This window comes from Lissotriton vulgaris, chromosome 10, assembly GCF_964263255.1.
Source record: "Lissotriton vulgaris chromosome 10, aLisVul1.2, whole genome shotgun sequence".
NCBI classification, from domain to species: Eukaryota; Metazoa; Chordata; class Amphibia; order Caudata; family Salamandridae; genus Lissotriton; species Lissotriton vulgaris.
The window spans coordinates 605,554,425-605,571,463 of record NC_141698.1 but is presented as its reverse complement, the minus strand read 5'-3'; the positions used below and the strand labels follow the sequence as shown (position 1 = coordinate 605,571,463).

The 17,039-nt window shown below is 43.4% G+C and overlaps 1 protein-coding gene across 1 annotated transcript in view; it reads right to left on the bottom strand.

The window, feature by feature from the left end:
• Positions 1–17,039, bottom strand: part of PDXDC1 (pyridoxal dependent decarboxylase domain containing 1) — a 435,979-nt gene that overhangs the window by 5,569 nt on the left and 413,371 nt on the right. Inside the window, exon 22 of the mRNA XM_086941443.1 lies at positions 12,396–12,500. Coding sequence (XP_086797569.1) covers positions 12,396–12,500 — 105 coding nt within the window. The remainder of the gene's footprint in view (positions 1–12,395; positions 12,501–17,039) is intronic.

Here is a 17,039-nt window from a genome sequence, read left to right as displayed (position 1 = left end):
TTTACTAACTACTCACTCTACTACTACTGTAAGCTACTCACACTTTACTCAATCTCTACTCTCTAATCTCTAATACTCTCAATACACACTACAACGGACTCAACTAATCGCACTAATACACCCTCTAACTACTCTCTACTACATACAAGTCACACTCCTCACAACTCACTAAATTACGCTATCCACAATTGTATACTCACTCTCTACTACTCTCTACTACACTCTAATACTAAAAAGTACTAACAAACTACTGCTCTCTAATATATACTCTATTTTAAAAGTAATTTGCTACTCACTCTACTAAATAGATATACTATCTATAACTCACTACACTACATCTATTTCTATCTAGTACTTTTCATTACTCACTACTACTCTGTCTCTACTATTCGCTAACTCCTACACGCTCTCCACACACTATCTACTACTCACTCTATACTACTCTCCACTAATCTACACTACTCACTAACTACTATTGCCTACAACTCACTCCTACTCTACTCTATACAAGTATACTCTCTATTAATCAAATAGTCACTATCTACTAACTATTAATCACTGCTAATATTCTCTACTACTCTCTAATGCTTACCTATTGCCATTGTAAATGACAATACTACATATTTATCGGTTTTAAAAAATGACATTTTCAATTCCAATAGCTCTAACTTTAACAAAGACGAGACCATTGCATTGTAAATGCTTGTTTATAATTTGAGGCAGCGATGGGAAGATGTACAGGAGTCTCATGTTCCATTCCAGTCGGACTGCATCTCATAACAAGTGCTCTTACGGAAACTACAACACACAAAACCTTTCTACACTGAGTTCTCACCGGTGGTAAAAAGATCTAGCCAGGTTTCTCCCTACTCTTGTAAGACACAATGTGCCACCTCAGGATGTAGACATCACTAGTGATCTGCTTAATACCAACTGCTCCTTTTATCTGACCTGTTATTCAGGGACCCTGGTAGGTGGTTCTTGGTCAGATCAATGCCCTAGCGCTTTAACTAACTGCAGAGGTGTAAAGCCTCCCTTTATCCACTGTTTGTTGCAGTAACACGGAGGGTTGTGTATTTGAGAACCTGCACCTGTCTCCCATGATGGATAGCATGAAGGCCATCACAACAGAGGTGAATGGCCGGCAACTCCAGAAAATTAATGTGCAGTCGGCCCTCCGCTTGCCACCAGAGTCCGCTGATCTTATCCGCTCCTAGCCCAGGAGAGACGCGTCCCATACCACCATTATCTCTGCATAGTGGAGGCTGAGGAGGTCTGCCACTTGACTGATAGCGTTCAAGTAGCCACAATTGCAAATTTTAAGCTATCTCTGATGAGACCTGAATGGCATCGGCCAGATTGCCTTGATGCTGGGTGCACTGGATCTTAAATTCCCTTGTACATCCTGTATGTCCCACCTGGCATAGCTGGCAAGAAGGATGAAGGATGATAAGAGACCAAGAAGCCTCAAGCTGTCCTCGCCATTATCCAGGACTGAGCCTGAAACATTTGGATCATAACTCTAATGTCTGGCTTTGTTGTGGTGGAGAGAAAGCTCTAAAATCCCATGTTCTGACTGCCACAATGAATGGAAGCCTCTGGGAAGGATTTGAGGGGGACTTTGGCTCATTGATAGCTAACCCTAAACAATGTTAATAGGTTTATCATCATCCGGAGGTTGTCTACGACTTACCATGGCAACCAGCAATCGTCATGGTACAGGTATACTGGTACTCCTGACCTACGAAAATAGGTAGCAACCACTACCATTATTTCTGTTAATAATGAGGGACACTGGTGAGGCTTACGGGGAGAACAGCAAACTGAATATGCTCCAGGCCTACCTTGAATCTCATATAATCTCATGGGACTGCAGGATGGGTACATGAAAATACACGCTCTGCAGGTGAAAGGACACCATTAGTTGCCAGGTCCAGAACAGACGGATCTGAGTTAACATGAAAATTTTAATTTGTTCTTCTGTAGGAAGTCATTTAGAGACCAAAGGTCCACAATAGGCCTGAGGCCTTTGACCCCATACAGAACAAGGACATAGCAAAAGTAGTAATCCCCTCCTCTTTCAGAGTGTGGTACCCTCCCAAAAAGATTACATGAAGAGCAACAACTGCACCTCCTGTAACAGAATGGAGTGGTGCTCGCCTGAACTTCGCTATGGTGTGGAAGAAATAGTTGACGGGAAAGAGAGAAAAGGAAGGGCATAACTATTTTGACCGATCTGTAAACCCATCTTTTGGGTGTGATAGACTACCAATCTTGGGGAAAATGTTGAATCCTACCCCCCCCACTAGTTGTGTATATGCCACTAAGGACAAACTAAAATGGTTTACTGGCCGCGGATTTGAGAATTGATGCTAGTGCACACAATGCATGTCAGACTGATGTCCACTGCCTCAAAAGGACTAGGGTGTTTGCTGCACTGGTTGGAAAGTCTGTGTCTGACTAGATGCTAATCCTGTGTAATAGACTCCAAACTTTCTAATGTGGTGCGGAAACTATGGCAGGGGTCAACAGCCCTAAGGAGCACGCTGAGGTTCTGTTGTCCTTAAAGCGCTCCAATGCAGAGTCTGCCTGCTCACTGAAAAGGTGAGACCCATCAAAAGGCATATAGATGAGGGTGACCTGAATATTGCAGGAGCATCCTGTGGAATGCATCCAAACATGTTAATGAAGGAAAACCCTAGTACTGCTTGCCTTCCCCAGGCAATCCATAGTATCCTGACATGCACGTAAAACATCTTTAGAAGTGCCCTTTCATGCACGGATCATCTTGGTCAAAGAGGCATTAAGATCTTCTGGGTCTGCCAGCAACATCTTGTATTTACAGCATGGAGTGCTAGACTGGGGAAGTAAAATATGCACTTGCCAAAAGTATCAATCCCCTTGGACTCCTCATCCAGAGGATTGGTCTGAAAGGAGTTAGGGTTTACATTACTGGCCGAGGCCTGTACAATAAGACTCTCTGGGGCTTGGTGAGAAAATCTGGCTCATCAGGTGCTTGTCCGTGATGACTGGCCACCTGCCTAGTCACAAGAAGATAAGGAAAAGACTTTGAGCAAGAGGCAATCAAACAATCAGTGACGGCATTGTTAGTAGTCGCTGGCCCATGCAGTAGAATTTCTGTTAGAACATTCATTTTGGTTTCAAATGAGGGTAGCTGCAATTCTAGTGCATCAGATGCCCTCTGAACTACCACTACAGATAAGTCACTCTCTTCCATTGATGGTCCAAGTGCCGAGTCAACCACTGTCTCAGGTGCGTTGTCCCACTGCCATTCTGTAAAGCGATGAATAAGGCATCATCAGCATAGTGATGTGGCAGCAAGCCTTCACCATCATCGACATTGGGGTGGTCCCTGCTCTGGTATAGGTCAGAGTCAGTACCAAAGAAATAATGGGATCTCTGCATTCTGTCAGGCTAGTGGGGACCGGTGTGGATCTCAGTACCGGAGTAGGAGTTTGTAAAGGCATTGTTAGGGGCCCAGTAAAGGGTCACAAGGCAACCGACTGTGACAAGTATGGGCCCACTAGCTCAACTGGAGGACCACAAGCTTCCATGGGCTTCAAAGGCGTGCCAGAGAGCCAGAACGGAGTGAGCATTTGCAGTATGGCTTCCTTCAAAAACTGAAACAGGTGTGGGGTCGATGGCAGCCTGAAAATTCCAGCTGAGGAATCTGGTCCATGGTTGTAGACCTCAAAAGAGTGCGACTAACATTGGGACTCCCTCACACCTTTATTTGGAATCAAAAGTGGCGGGGTGGGGTGGAAACCAGCTTTGTGTTGTTATGCTTTAACATAGTCCTAGATTTTGACTTCCTGTAGGACTTTGAGTGCAAAGTTTATATTCACAGGAACAGTCTCATGATCGAGTCTGAGGCATGGAATGTGAACGAGAAATACACAGAGATCGCAACTTCTTCTTGAGTTTGGCAGAACACATCTTCGACTCTCAGTCTTAGATCACCTATGGGTGCATGAGGGAGCACTTATCAGCTGACTTAGAGTCGTATCCCAAACCCAGATATGAAAGACACAACTCATGTGGGTCTTTGTGCAGTCATGTGAAGGCTTGAACCCGGTAGTTCTCTGTACACTGGTAACATCGTTTTAGAAGTCAATGGAAAAGTGACAACGAAGTGAGTGAAGCTCTGGACCCGCATCAGAAGGTGCAGAAAGAAAGGAACGGACGTCATCGTGTAGGAGTGGCGCTTGTACGCAGCTCTGCGCTGTCACTTCTGGAGCAGTGTGGAGTCAGCACAGAGCCATACAACGCCACCTAGCTATGAGAGGGAACACTACTATTGAGAAAGTTTTCCAGATACAGTCTGGCACCTACGAGTATTCTAAGGTGCAAAATCTGTGGTTAGAAGTATCCATTAGAACTGATGTTTCAAACCTAAGCACACAACGATCAACTCCAAAAGTAACGGGGTATAAGCCATATGTGCTGGACCCTCACATACATCTATGCAATTGAAAGAAATAACCTTTGCTTGCCCACCTATCTCTACAAAAAAGGTGCAAATGAACTAGGGATTATAGACAATTCCCTACAGGCTGATGGCAGGTTCACATGAAATCCCTTTTAGTAGGGAGAAGTAATGAATTAAGAGGAAACCTGTGGAGGAATAAAGAGGTTGAAGAAGGAGAGGCAGGGAGGATGTTGGTACAAGCTAGGGCACCTATGATAGTGGTCCAACAAGTGTAATTGCTTGATGGCAACTTGAGCTGGTGACATAAGAGGATCAGCAAAATGAGGGTCAGCAGAGGAGAGAGCGATGGAATCAACCTCTGGAGGTGGCAATGCTCCATTGGTGACAATTCTGCAAGACTAATTAAATCCATAAATGTTTTTTCTCTTTTGCACATGTATTGCAAGGGCTCTCAAAGCAAAATCATTTTCCATCAAGATGGCACTACAATTTAAACAAGCAAAATTCATATTAGATAAACATGTTCAATGAAAATAAACAGGCTTTTATAATTAACATCTATTTTGGTGCATGAAGTACAAGTTACTTACCTTCGGTAACAATGTATCTGGTAGAGATGTTGTCTAGCCGCAGATTCCTTAACTTAGAATATCCCCAGGCGTCAGACTGAATCTGGAAACATTTTTGCAGGAGCCACATGACCACGTAAATATAGGAGAGAGTACCCCACTAACCACAGGGAACAGGGTACAGTGACCAAGTAGTCAAAGAGGGATCCCTGATTGTACGCTAAATTACATCTAATGTATGCGCTATATGGGTTATAGCCAATCAAACAGACAGTCAGACAGACGTTTCTTATAAGTGCAGTAGAAAGAAATTTTTGTAAAGGAAAAGAATTTGTGTTATATAAAAAGTTCCACACTAAAAGTAAACGTTTACAATCACTTTAATTAAAAAATAATACAGTTCCTTGTCACACGAAAATGAATTAAAAATCCAAAGTATTACTCTTTGGATCAGTACAGTAAAATATCAAAAAACAATTAAAAACAGTTCATGTATGGGAAACATAATATGGCATTCATCAGAAAAAATTATTAGACAATACAATTTCACAAAGACAACAATTGGATCCTTTTCACAAACCCCCTCAACTTGTGGCCTTGATTTTTCTTGCCACTACTTCTATAGATCCTTTGGTCTTTCTTTTAATGTTCCTGGTACAGTAGACAGTAACTATAATTTATAGATATCTGCTACCTCCTTGACCAGTATAGGATTCTAGCCACAAAAAGCGTCGACGCGTTTCGGTGTTCTTGTACTTGATGTAACACCTTCGTCAGAACATGCCGTCTCTTTTGGGGTCACCGGCTTCTAAATTTATATTTGAGTAATTTCCCTTTAAATATTCGAAGAATCCCTTGGAGGTGCGGTCTTCATGAGGCTTTCTATAGATAAACTCAGTGGGTTCTTTTAATTGTGCCTTAAAATATGGTGGACCTGCTCGTAGATAGGAGGGTCTTTCTTTTGTTGTATGTCTAGGCAGACTGTGAATATCCCTCTCTCTTCGGTTATTGTAGAATCAACCGGTAAACAAAGCCTTTGAGTGGTTAAAACGCTCTCTAGAACGGGCATATATCGATTTCGCTTGTTCAACCTTGAAACTGGATATGTTCTGTAGGTTAATAGTTCCGAGCTTCTGCCTCGTTCGTCGTCCACGATGTCAGCTAGGTTATATAAATCCCTCCCGGTGCGCTGACGTCAGTTTTCTTTGGAAAACTTTTCCGTGGCACAACGTGGAGTCACCAACAAAAAAACTGTGAAAGTATGGGAACAGTATGCGTGGGATGAAAAATCCATGAACAAAGAAGAGGATGGTGCAAGGCACCATTGTAAAAGACAGAAACAGACACTGCGTACATATAAGTAAAAGCTGTGAGAAAGAGCCTTGCAAGGGAAACAAAGACCGTTTCCCAAGAGCAACAAAGGAAGAACATCTTAACAGACAGAAATAGACTGCCATTACCCCTTAGAATTGTGCCGTCCAGAGAGAACAGAGTCCAGTGCGAGATGGTATGAAAAGACTGACCTTCCCCCTATAATAAGGGAGGTGTGAACAGAGCACATCCGATCCCCAAAGAGGGCGACTAAAGAGGAGACCAGGACCCTGGGTAAATAGAGAAGGTGGAAGGAGGGGAAGGTAACTGGAAAGGAAAATGAACCTCCTAGTGAAGGTGAATCAAAAGGCACCAATCACGTGAAAGAAGCTCCTCAGCAGAAGTTAACTGTATATGGAAACTCTCAAAGAGGTGCAACAATCTGAGCTCTTGTGAGAGAAAAACCAATGGCAACTGAAAGAGGCCAGTGGAGAACACCACTTCGGCAAGTTCCTCGCAGAACGGGGAGGCTGGGTGGGCATTAAGGAATTTGCAGCTAGACAACATCTTTACCAGATACATAATTACCGAAGGTAAGTAACTCATATATCTGATAAGAGATATCTAGCCGCAGATTCCTTAACTTAGACTACATACCACAGCCATACCCCAAAGGGGAGGGGAGGCTGCGAGAGAACAGAAAGCGCCAAGCCTTTAATCCGGCAACAGAGTGACGGACAATGGGGGATGCTGTGGCGAAACAGCTAGGAAAGAGGCACATCCTAAGGAAGTGGCCACAAAAAGCACCAAGACATTGAAAGGTGAGAAGAGGAATACCCATGGCAATTGGCATACATACAAGAATATATATATATATATCTAACCAGGACCATACAACATGGCCGTATAGGAGCACCCCTAGCACCGTAATGACAGGCAGTAACCGCAGAGAAGAGGAGAAGCACCATGCAACCTCCTGAAGGAGGTTAAACAGGCAAAAGGAAGGACAACCCATGGTGCACAGAAAATGGTGCCAGGAGAAAACATCGAACACCGTAAAACGGAATATAACAGCACCAGGTGACGCCTGGAGCCCATAGGATCACTAGGCCTAGGTGAGATCAGCAGAGCTATATAATAGCATGCAAGTACCCCACATTGGGTTTGCACACCGCAAACAATGGGGACACATCTTAGGGCAAACCACACAGACACAGTAACCTGTGGAATACTGCCACAGCCGGCCAACTGTCAGTTGAAAGCAAAATGCATCCAAGGGATGCCAATAAAGGGTAATCACCCATGAAATTACAAAAAGAAGACCTAAGGCTCACCCCCCATGTAAAACACAGAACGCATCGAAAAAATGCAAAATGAAAAGGCACCACCACGGAAGACAGGCCTAAGTGGGAGGGTGAAAGCCTGGAAGGAGCCGGTGAACCGCAGAGTCGGCATGAGCATCAAATAGTAAAACCCCATCAAAGGGTAAATCAACCAGTCGTTCCCGGATATTCTCAGGGAAGACGCTTTCTCTTAACCAAGCATGACGCCTTAAGGTGACAGAACCAGCCATAGCCCAGCCTAAAGAACCCGCAGTATCCAAGGCCGAGCGGATCGTGAATTCGGCAAGGTCACAGCCATCCCTAAGGAGATGAAGGAAATCGGCATGAGCGCCTTCAGAGGTGGCAGAAAGCAAGGACTCTGCAGAGTCCCACAGGGCAGAGGTAGCCCGACCCAAAACACACACTGTATTTAAGGACCGTAGGCACAGGCAAGAAAACATCCCGCATCTTAGAGCGTGAGGGCGACGCCAAACTCTCTTCAGAGGCCTCCGGAGAAGAGCTAGCCACCTGGTGCCGAAACGACGTTCTTGGGCGCCGATTGTGCCTCATCAGGCACCAACTAGACACCATCCAGCGCCGAGACGTCCGCCTCCGGCGCCGAAACCACGATCAGCTCCCCTTCCGACTCTGCCTCAACCACAACAGGTTCCGACTCCGGAAAAAGAAGCAGAGGCGGAGCCAGGGAGGCAACTCTACGGCACCAGAACGGAGCCGACTCCAGCTCCAGACAAGCGGCCGCTTGCCCAGAAGGCTGGGGCGTGCTCTGAGCACCGGCAACCACCTGTGACGCCACAGGGAGCCCCGCAGGACTATGCGTGCGGCAGGGGTGCAGTGGGTCATAGAGGCGGATTCAGTCAGGCAGCGCCCTGATGACATCATGTGGACCGTAGAGGGGGACCCAGCCGGCCGTGCCCTGACGACACCACATATCTGACGTCCCTGGTGGGCAAAGGCTCAATCGGTGCCAGGGCGAGCCCACCGGTGAGTCTGTTGGGGATCCCGCAAGAAGCGGAGGCCCGAGGACGCCAAGGAACAGGCGAGGACCCAAGGGAGGCCTGCAAGGCCACGGCATATGCCTCAATTTGGGCTTGAGTCGCCCCCCACCCGGATAGGGTGGATAGAGGGGGGCATTACTGCCGGGGGCGCAGGTCCAGAATGTTCTGGGAACCAGTGCCTTCGACCACATTAGAAAGTGAGGTCTAGGACCTCTGTGACATGCGCCTTGACTTACCTACAAGTGGCGAACGACGGCCCGGGGCCCCAGAAGGTGATTGACAGCAGAACCGTAAAGAAGAGAAACCCGCTGGCAATGTAGAGGCCGGGGGACGAGACAACTCCGACCGTGACAGCCGTGCCGAGAGAAGCTTCCTACCACGCTCCCGACAGGACTTCAGCTTAAGATGTTGGCAGGCGTCGCAGTCTGTGGAGTCATGGTGCTCACCCAGACGCCACATACAAATAAGATGCGGGTCCGTCGCGGACATCTGCTGCAAACAGGAAGTACAAGTTTTAAAGCCCGAAGGCATCGCACACTGTTCCAGACGTGAAGCGTTGAAAAGGGAGCCTGAAAATAGGCCAGAGGACCCGCTCACCTCGAATCAGGGTTGTACGCGGAAAATAAGGAAACTGACGTCAGCGCGCCGGGAGGGACTTAAATGACCTCCCTGGCGTCAGGTACCTGGACGATGTCAGGGCGGGGTCGTGTGGCGCTGTCCCCCGGCACGCAGAGGTGCTGCTGCAAAAGATTTTCCGGATCCAGTCTGACGGCTGGGGATATTCTAAGTTAAAGAATCTGCGGCTAGATGTCTATCAGATAAATATTACAACAAATCAAATGAAAAATTCTGAACAATTCTAGTAGGTAATTTTATACCTCAACAAATTAAAAAAAAAAAGACTTTGCAAGTTGGCTAGTTGGATATCAGACAAGTGGGAGAAGTGAAACTAATCTGAGTACCACACTTATCGACTCACACAGGAGTTTGGAAGCACAGTCACCAGTTTCTTGAAAGAGTATTCAAGAGATTTCCTCTCTGGGAAGAGGTTTGCGTTTAATGCTTTTGAACAGAAAAACTTCTGATGCTCCAGAAAGCCAACCTGTCCAGTATGCCAGGTAAGAATTACACAAATAGTTGGCCTACGCTATATCAGCGTACACAGTGAAATTGTATTTAAATATAGATAGAATAAAAAAATGAAGTGGAAAGAAGACCTGTAAATAAAGTTTTACATGAGAAGCAGCTATTTGAAGGAAAGTGGGCTAAGTTATGAGTTTTATGCTGTCCCTATAAAATATAGTTTTCAGTCCTTGGGAGAATAGGACACCCAACTCAATTATATGTTTCGCAAATGTGAAGACTACGAAGAAGACTGTATTTTACGAGAGCATCTTTATGTTATAGGTGGTCAGGGGTTAAAGTTTGGGCATAGTAAGTGACGTGGACAAATTTAATTTGGACATGGTAGCATCCATCTCACTTCACAAATAAATACAACTAGTCAGATGATGGTTGATGGCCTTCTTGGAAGTGAAAAAAGATTATCTTCCCATTTTCGTAGCCTTGATTAATCCCCCTATAACCATAAACCCTTGCCGATCCAGGAGGCAAAGTGGTCCCTTTTGTGTTCTGATGCGTTGAAAATGTCTGTTGCTAATCTTCTCTATGCCTCAAAAATTAAGCAGAGTACTGCTTTATTCACCTTCTATTCATGTAGCGAGTGAAGGCTGCCTGCCTTCAGATTGGGCTGCCCTGTTATGGAAGAAACAAAGAGGAGCAGGTCATGGCAAACGACCCAATTTCACAGATCCACTCCCGTTGTGTCTCCCTGCTTGAAGTAAATAAGGCATTATTATCGTCAGTGTGCACCACCGCCACATTCAAGGTTACCAATAGAAGAATTATCTTTAAGCATAAATTGACTGCTGCCTTCAGTAGGTTTTTGTGGAAGGATGTACTGGATGTGTCCCACAGACAACTTATGGAGTGATCCAGGCAGTGGGGCTCGCTTCTGTATAAAGAAGAATCCTTTGCATCAAACACTGCACACAGAAGGGTGATCACACCAGCAAAATACCCCTCAATAGAAAGGTTTATTTTTTAAAAACAACAAAGAGGTTTAAGAGGGCTGCCATGACATAGATGGAACATCCCATTAGCCTAAACAACTGCTAACAGTTTTAGAAGAGAGCAGTTTCTGGGAGGGTTAACCTACTGCAAGCATATAAAGTAAACACTGAAGAGAAGAAATCAGTGTTGCTATAAGTTTAGCTGAGCATTCCTTAAAAGAACACTCTTTCTATAGGAGCCATTACGGCTGCACCTAAAGCTTTGCTTTTTAGAATGAAAAAAAATTCCAGCAAAATAGCATCATGGCTTCGACTCCTATTTTAAAGTACTTCCACAAAAATGTTGTTTTGACTGAATCAATAGGCATAATAAACCTGACTCATTGCCAGAGATACGGGTAAAATCAAAACCAGAAGTGACAGACTTCTTTGAATACTTTGTTTGAATACAACGTATCTGTGACCATGAGAAAAATTGATCACAATTACAAGTATAGTTCTAATAATTATAATCTATAAAAAATGCAGACTACGGAATAGTTTACAGGAAAAAACATCATAGCATCCTCAAATCTACACTAGTATAGTAACAATAATTCTTAATACCTAGTTTAGGATATTTATAAATGTACAGCCTTTTAGTGCCTCTGTTAAAATGATCACTAACTTAGGTTTTGCAGCACACAATAATAAATAAAACATTTAACCTTGAAGGTTGCTTACACATAATTCAAACCTATTATCAACTAGAGGAGAAAAGGATGTAATCTTTTGTTTACCTTTCCATGTATTACTGAGTCTAATTATTTATTTTGGTTTTACCTGTCTTGGGGCCTGTTGAAGACTGTCCCTTCTTGCTATCAGATCTCCAAAATCTTCCATGGATGTAGCATGGAACCCAATCTAAACAAGCTACCAAGTGTAACTCTGCCAGTGTAACTACAGAGCTCGCCAATATAACACGTGGGCAAGGAGTAGACTCAATAACAGATGAAGGATCTGTAGTAAGAAAGGTAATTAGTTTCTACTCATTGCAAAACCTTTCTGAAATCTCGTATATGTGTCAAAAATGGCGTATGGATTACTGTTTTGCTTGCCGTCAGAATCCAGGAAGAGGGAAGGAGCGCGAAGGAGCAGAAGATTCAAACGTTTTGTAGGCCAGGTCTTCTGTTATTTCAGTTTGCTTTCCCTCATAGTTTCAGCTTGTGATAAATATATGATCTACGCTAATAAAATCTGCTTCTAGTTACTACTTGGCCTGCTTCCTGGATCTTGATGACCATGCTGACCAAGCAGACAAAGAATAAATTGGATCAGGTCAGGATAAAGTGCACATACATATAGGGAAACAAATAAGGTGACAGTAATGTCCACAGCCCCTGGGTGTACCTTGGTGCAAAGCTATGGCCTGAGTAGAAGTGCCTTCTCTGTATTGTTGCATGTTGAGTGAGGTCTCAACAAATTTGAAGTGTTATACAAAAGCACATACACAAATTAACCTAAGATCTTTTTGTATGGTTAACCAGAAACACCTAAGTAAAAACCCAATATTTGTATGGACTAATGCTACGGTTATAATAATAATCTTGCTAGAAACAGGATACTTTTTCAAAACCTTTGAAAAGTACTTGGGTCGCTGTCCTTGAATTACGTACCTGGATGTCTTTGTTTAGAATGGCTGGATGTGGGTGTTGGGGGTGGTGTTTCCCCAGTACCTTGTGTTTTACACACGTAAGTCTTTTCTGTGGTCTCGAGCGAACCTACCAGAAACAAAACACGAAATGTACACATTGGATTACAGGATTATCAAAAATCTCAGAAAAAATGTAACCAATGTTATGCGTCAAACTTTGTTAAAACCAAACGTGTTTGTCTTGGAAAGGGTGTTTCTGAAACCAGACTCCTCAACAGAAGGCCAGAAAATAGGCCGTATTTTCCGGCGTATAAGACGACTTTTTAACCCCTTAAAATGTTCTGGAAAGTCAGGGGTCGTCTTATACGCCGGATACTAAATTTGAAGTAATGTTTTCATGCGTTTTTACATAGCGCGGACTACACCCGAAGGTGTCAGACTGCTTCTGCATTATATAAAAATGGGCTGATGTGAGCAACAATAACAATGGACAAATTACAAAAGCAAACATTAAGTTACATGGATCAAAAGTGACAATAGCGAGCAACCAAAATACATGAGGTAGCAATCGGTACATTCCTGGAGAAAAAGTGATAAGTGTGCAGGTTACAAAAGCATACAAAGTACGAGCCAAAATAAAATACATTCTCAAAATGGCTATGCAGGACTGCGTTGGACTGCACTGGAAGTGGGGGTAGTCTTATACGGCGAGTATAGCATGAAACCTACATTTTATTAAGCAAAGTAGGGGGTCGTCTTATACGCCGGGTCGTCTTATACGCCGGAAAATACGGTATGCCTTTAGGTGTTTTCTTTCTGTCATGGAGTATGGCGACACAGTGACATTTTTAATATAAACCCCATAGTGCTTTGTAATCGAGCAGTACTTGCTACTGTGTGGGTGGTGTTCTCTCTCTCTCCCTGAACTGAAACCTTGCCAATGAGCCATTTTTCCCATCTAACATGAATATACCATGGGTCTCCAGATACAACTATCTGTACTTATTACCCCATATACTCACTACGCTCAACTAATGTCTACTCCCATTGCAAAGTATAGGGGTTGGGAGTAAAAGAAATGCTTCACAGCCTGCTTCCTCAGGCACAAAAAATGGTTCAAAGAAAGAATTGCCTCTTTTGCAACAGAAGATTTACCAACCTGGCAAATAGTATCTCAGGCCATAAGAAGTTGCTTCCCCACAGCAGATAGAGTAATCTGGAAAAGTGTTTTTTCGGATGGGGTCATAAGGGCTCAGCAGCAGAAATGTGGTAAACACCAACACCTGATACATGGCATGTCGGGCCCACTTGACACCTGGACACAGAAGTTCAGAAACAGTGTCAACTGAGCAAGTGTGGATGCCATTTATATGAGACCACTTGAAAGAAAGGGGATTAGGGATCTATGGAGTAGTTACAGTTATTTATGTTCAGAAAGGAAAGGGATGCAGGTAACACTTTTTTTTTGGTTTCTGGAACCAATCAATGAGGTTTTGTTGAAGATCCAGGATCATGTGTAAAGTAATGCACATGGACTTATAGTTGCCCTTACTTGATAAGTCAGAAGCTAGCAGAGTTACCAAGATTGAAAAGGACGCATTATGAAAGTTTCTTGGCTAACCCAAGCAGACAGTCCACCTTTTGAGTACAGATACTGCCACATTCCGGACACCCACAACCTAAACTTGCAGCTGATATTGGAGGAGAAAATCTAGACCTAAGAAAAGCTATAAGTGCTGAAGATTTACTAGAACAATGGGCCTTGGCCACCACTTGCCTGGTGAAAGATAGTTAATGGGATGGTCTATCAGTGCAATATTGACTTCTGCAATATTAATGAATGGGTTGATTTAGCACAAGGCGTATTTTCAGAGTTACAGTGTCTTCACCCTGTGGGTGTGTAGTATTCAGGCTGAATATGGGTGCCACTTTACTTCATCAGCTGTGATGTAAACCATTCTTCAGGAGACACATATATGAAAACGTTAATCTAATACATATGCACTAGAGCTGTACAATGTTAAGATGCAGGTAATATGCATATGTATTGTCTGATGTTTATCCTAAACACATCCAAGATGATGCATGAGACCATATGCCAAAAGCCCCAGAGAAGCATTAAGCAGACACCGCTGGGCTGGTGTGCACCTGTGACAATTCAGAGTCTGATAGACTATATGGTTTCTACTGATAGATTGCTTCCTCTGTAGTAGGGGTAAAACCAGGAAGTTGCAAGTACAGTGCCTAAGATCTAAAGAGTTTCAGATGGCTCAAACTATGGCGTGTGCCACTTTAAGGAGTTACCTCCTAGGAGATGGGTTGCTGACCTTGGAACCAGTGTTAAATCCTAATCACACAATTAAACAAATAATAAATGTAGCTGGATAAATCCTAAAACAGAAAATGTGTAATGTATGAATATAACAGTGCCAAAATTGTTGATGAACACTGTATGAAATAATCTATCATTTTACTTTCCCATTTAACATTAAAAAAAAATCCACCATTCATCTACATAATACATTTTCATCGAGCCTATTCAAATGGTTAAAGGCATTCAGAATCTCTTCAAAGCCGAATATGACCAAACGGTCAGAGTTATCACTAACTAGCTAAAATAATTAATTCTGAAACAACCTTAGAAATGCAAACTTTCATGTCACCAGAGGTGTAGCAAGTAAATTCAAACAAAATCAAAGTAATAGCAACCAACTTCTTAAGAGTCAAAGTAATTGAAAACCCATTTACTGAAAACAACAACTTGACAGAAATACAATGTGGCTGAAAGCATAAAAAACATCAGAGAACAGATAAAACATTTATTATGGAAGAAGCCACTGACATTTTAACATCTTAGTTGGCACCAAAACACTGGGAGAAGACAAAGCAACTACCTGCTTTGGGATACACAATGCTAGTTGGGTAGTTAGCTCTAAATAACTACATAAGTTAGTAAATCAATCAATGCCAGGGAAGAAGGTCACTGCTCACCTGATCCTATTACCAAAATGCTAAATTCCTGAAGCAGCGATGTCCTAGTGCAAACAATGGTTGGTGCCAAAGTGTACTGCTTTGCATTTCGTGGTAAATACATTACCCTGCTAGGAAAAGGACCAGAAGAGCTAAGGAGATATGTATGTGCTATAACTTTGACAGTGCAATACCATTCGTATGGCCGTTATTACCATGTCAGTTGTTTTATTAAGCAAGCATGCCTGTGCAACTAGCAAGCAAGCTCCTCTGTGTCACTTACTTCTGCAATATTGTTTTTTTTTTTTTTGCAGAGTTTTATATAGCGCAAACTAGACTCTTACCGAATCGGGTATCAGAGCGCTTTACATAGCACCAGTTACGCTACATGAAGACACACATTCATTTTAGGCATGGGGAGATTAAGTGATTTGCTCAGAATCACAGGAGGTTTTGGCGTCGTTACCGAGACTCGAACCCAGATCCCCAGATCCCCAGGTCTGAGGTCGAGCGCCCTAGCCGTTATGCCACCCTTCAAGCTGTATGTTTATTTTATTAGTACTTCTCTCCTACACTAGCTTGTGTGCACTTAGCACAACTGGTATGCCATGAGGTGTGCACCAATTTTAAGATGCAAATACATTAAATGTATATATTGGTACTTCTGTTGCATTATCACAGTGTAATTGTATTTTGATACATTAGGATTCTTAGCTTTGCATAGGATGTTGAGGGTATGGCAACTTGTTGAGGCGCAAACGATGGCGATATATGTTGTTGCTATACTACAGTATGATTATGTATTAGAAAAAAATATTTTCTAACTTTTAGTTTGTGCAGATGTTGTTCTCTAGCAATGAACATAGCCTAGGCTTTAGCATATACTTGGGATGATTTGTTTAGCATTTTTCAAATGTATACAAATGGAGGTGCATCAGTGGAACAGCCCACAGGGTATTGATCAGGCCCCATCCGCCGGGTGCCCCCCAGTCCGGTGGTCGCTTGACTGTTTAATTACTACAACAGGGACCATAATCAGCAGGTGGCGCGAGCTAATGGTTCCTTGCTCATGGATAATTACAACGTCAATATAATTCCAGAGTACACTACTGAACTACAGAAAAGAAGGGCTTCCTTCTTGGAAATTAAAAGGCAATTGAGGGGCAGTGAATTGAATTAATTTCTACACTTCCTGGCCATGCTTTAGATCAGGCACAATTCAGGGGTTGATTCTGTTGTACCCATTTTGACAGGTGAAGTCTAATACCCTACACTCCACCACCTCCTCCTGACCTGGAACGTTCGGGGCATGGCTAGCCACAGCATACATATAGAATGCCTTCAGGAGACACATGCTTCCTTGTGTTATCTGCAGAGGCGGTGTAGGAGGTGGAATGGCATGATTGTGGGTACTACATATTCAAGATATGCCAGGAGTGCCTTGAAATGGGTGGCTCCGGGGACGTTCTTTTCCATAACTTGAGGGTGGACTCTGAGGGCAGATACATGGTAGTGGAGGGACTGCTGGACCGGCTTCCACTATCACTGATATCACTATGTGCCTAACTCAATTCAGGAAGCCTTCCACAATACGCTGACACCTGCGCTACTTAATAATGCTCTTGCGCCTTGAATTTGGGAAGCCAAATTACAATTGTGTCCCCAACATATCACTGGATCACTCGAACCAACGATT